The sequence below is a fragment of the Lagopus leucura genome, unplaced genomic scaffold (genome assembly GCF_019238085.1).
Source record: "Lagopus leucura isolate 7727_CA_CO unplaced genomic scaffold, USGS_WTPT01 27921-0_obj-0_obj, whole genome shotgun sequence".
In the NCBI taxonomy this organism is placed as follows: domain Eukaryota; kingdom Metazoa; phylum Chordata; class Aves; order Galliformes; family Phasianidae; genus Lagopus; species Lagopus leucura.
Window position 1 is genome coordinate 1 of NW_024967562.1, and position 1,606 is coordinate 1,606.

Consider the following 1,606-nt stretch of genomic DNA (forward strand, 5'->3'; position numbering starts at 1 on the left):
GGTTGGGTTGGGTTGGGTTGGGTTGGGTTGGAAGGATCCCAGGAGCTCATAGAGCCATGGGATGGTTGGGTTGGGTTGGGTTGGGTTGGAAGGATCCCAGGAGCTCATAGAGCCATGGGATGGTTGGGTTGATAAGATGCTTGAAGATCATAGAGCCATAGAATGGTTGGGTTGAGTTGGGGGGGATCCTTAAAGATCTCAGAGCCATGGGATAGTTGGGTTGGAAGGGTCCCTAAAGCTCATAGAACCATGGTTGGGTTGAGTTGGGTTGGATTGGGTTGGAAGGGTCCTTAAAGATCATAAAGCCGTGGGATGGTTGGGTTGGAAGGGTCCCTAAAGCTCATAGAACCATGGTTGGGTTGAGTTGGGTTGGGTTGGGTTGGAAGGGTCCTTAAAGATCACAGAGCCATAGAATAGTTGCATTGGGTTGGAAGGGTCCTTAAAGACCATAAAGTGTGCCTACAGAAATGCTGCTCCTAAAGTACCAGATTTGGGGCTTTCTAGCTTGTATTTTGATTATTTATTTCTACGGGACACTAAATCCTTGTTTATTGCTTCTACAATTAGGGGCCAGGCAGCAGAACAAAACCATATAAAGATAATTATCACTTCTCTCTGGGAAACCCCTGCCTCGGGTTAACCTGTGTTTGTCACTCGGGCTCTTTGTACAAGGAGTTCAGTCTGTGATAACTGAAAGATGACGAAGATGCTTTGTGATTATCACTGAAGTAAATGTATGGATTAACTGGGAGCTGGAACAGGGTGCTTATCCTCACTGGAGATCAGTGGGGTGTCTGTAGGACCCTGAGTGCAAGAGGCAGCGCTGGGAAATGAGGGACCCTCATCAATGGCACCTTCTGCTTCAACCCTATGTGCGTTTCAACAAAGCTGACTCCGAAGGTCAGTGCTTTGGAAAATGGCAATAATAAAACCTGTGTGAGGTCCTGAGCTCTGCAGCACGGGGAGGGAAGGATGGGGGCAGCCCTGGGGGGCCGGGGCTCACCGCAGCAGCTGGTAGGGGCGGGTGGAGAGGTCCAGGTCGAACCAGGCCAGCTTGCTGTCGTAGCTGCCACAGATAACGTTGTCACCTGGGGGAGGGAAGGGGACATCCATCGCCGGGTGAACCCCACACACCTCCTAGGCACCCCAGGGTGCTCCGTTCCGGCACCACCATCCGTACCTGCGGGGTGGATGGCCATGCTGGACACCCACTTGCAGTTGGCCATCAGCTTCTTGGTGAGCTCCTGCTTGAGGAGGTTGTAGACGCGGACGTAGCGCTGCGTGGCCACGAAGAAATAGGGCCGGATGGGGTGGAAGAGGACGCACTGCACCAGGCCTTTGCTCTTGCGGAAGGGATTCTGGCTCCAGCGCTTGCTGGTCTGGTGGATCAGCACTTGCATGTTGCTGTTGTCGGCCACAACGGTGGCGAAGTAATCGCCCTTCCCGTGCCAGGTCACTTGCTTCAAGGCCTGTGGGCAGCGGGGAGGAGTCAGACCCACGGAATCATAGAATGGGGGGTTGGAATGGTCCTTAGAGAGCACAGAATGGGTTGGGCTGGAAAGGACCTTAAAGATCAGAGAGCCATGGGATGGTTGGGTTGGGAAGG

General features: G+C 53.3%; 1 protein-coding gene across 1 annotated transcript in view; it reads right to left on the reverse strand.

The window, feature by feature from the left end:
* Positions 1–184: 184 nt before the first annotated feature.
* Positions 185–1,606, reverse strand: part of LOC122193199 (ribosome biogenesis protein bop1-like) — a 2,852-nt gene continuing 1,430 nt past the window's right edge. The window contains exons 3-4 of the mRNA XM_042893925.1: positions 1,181–1,469; positions 185–1,088 (exon numbers count right to left, since the gene is read on the reverse strand). Of these exons, the coding sequence (XP_042749859.1) occupies positions 1,000–1,088; positions 1,181–1,469 (378 nt within the window). The 3' untranslated portion in view covers positions 185–999. The remainder of the gene's footprint in view (positions 1,089–1,180; positions 1,470–1,606) is intronic.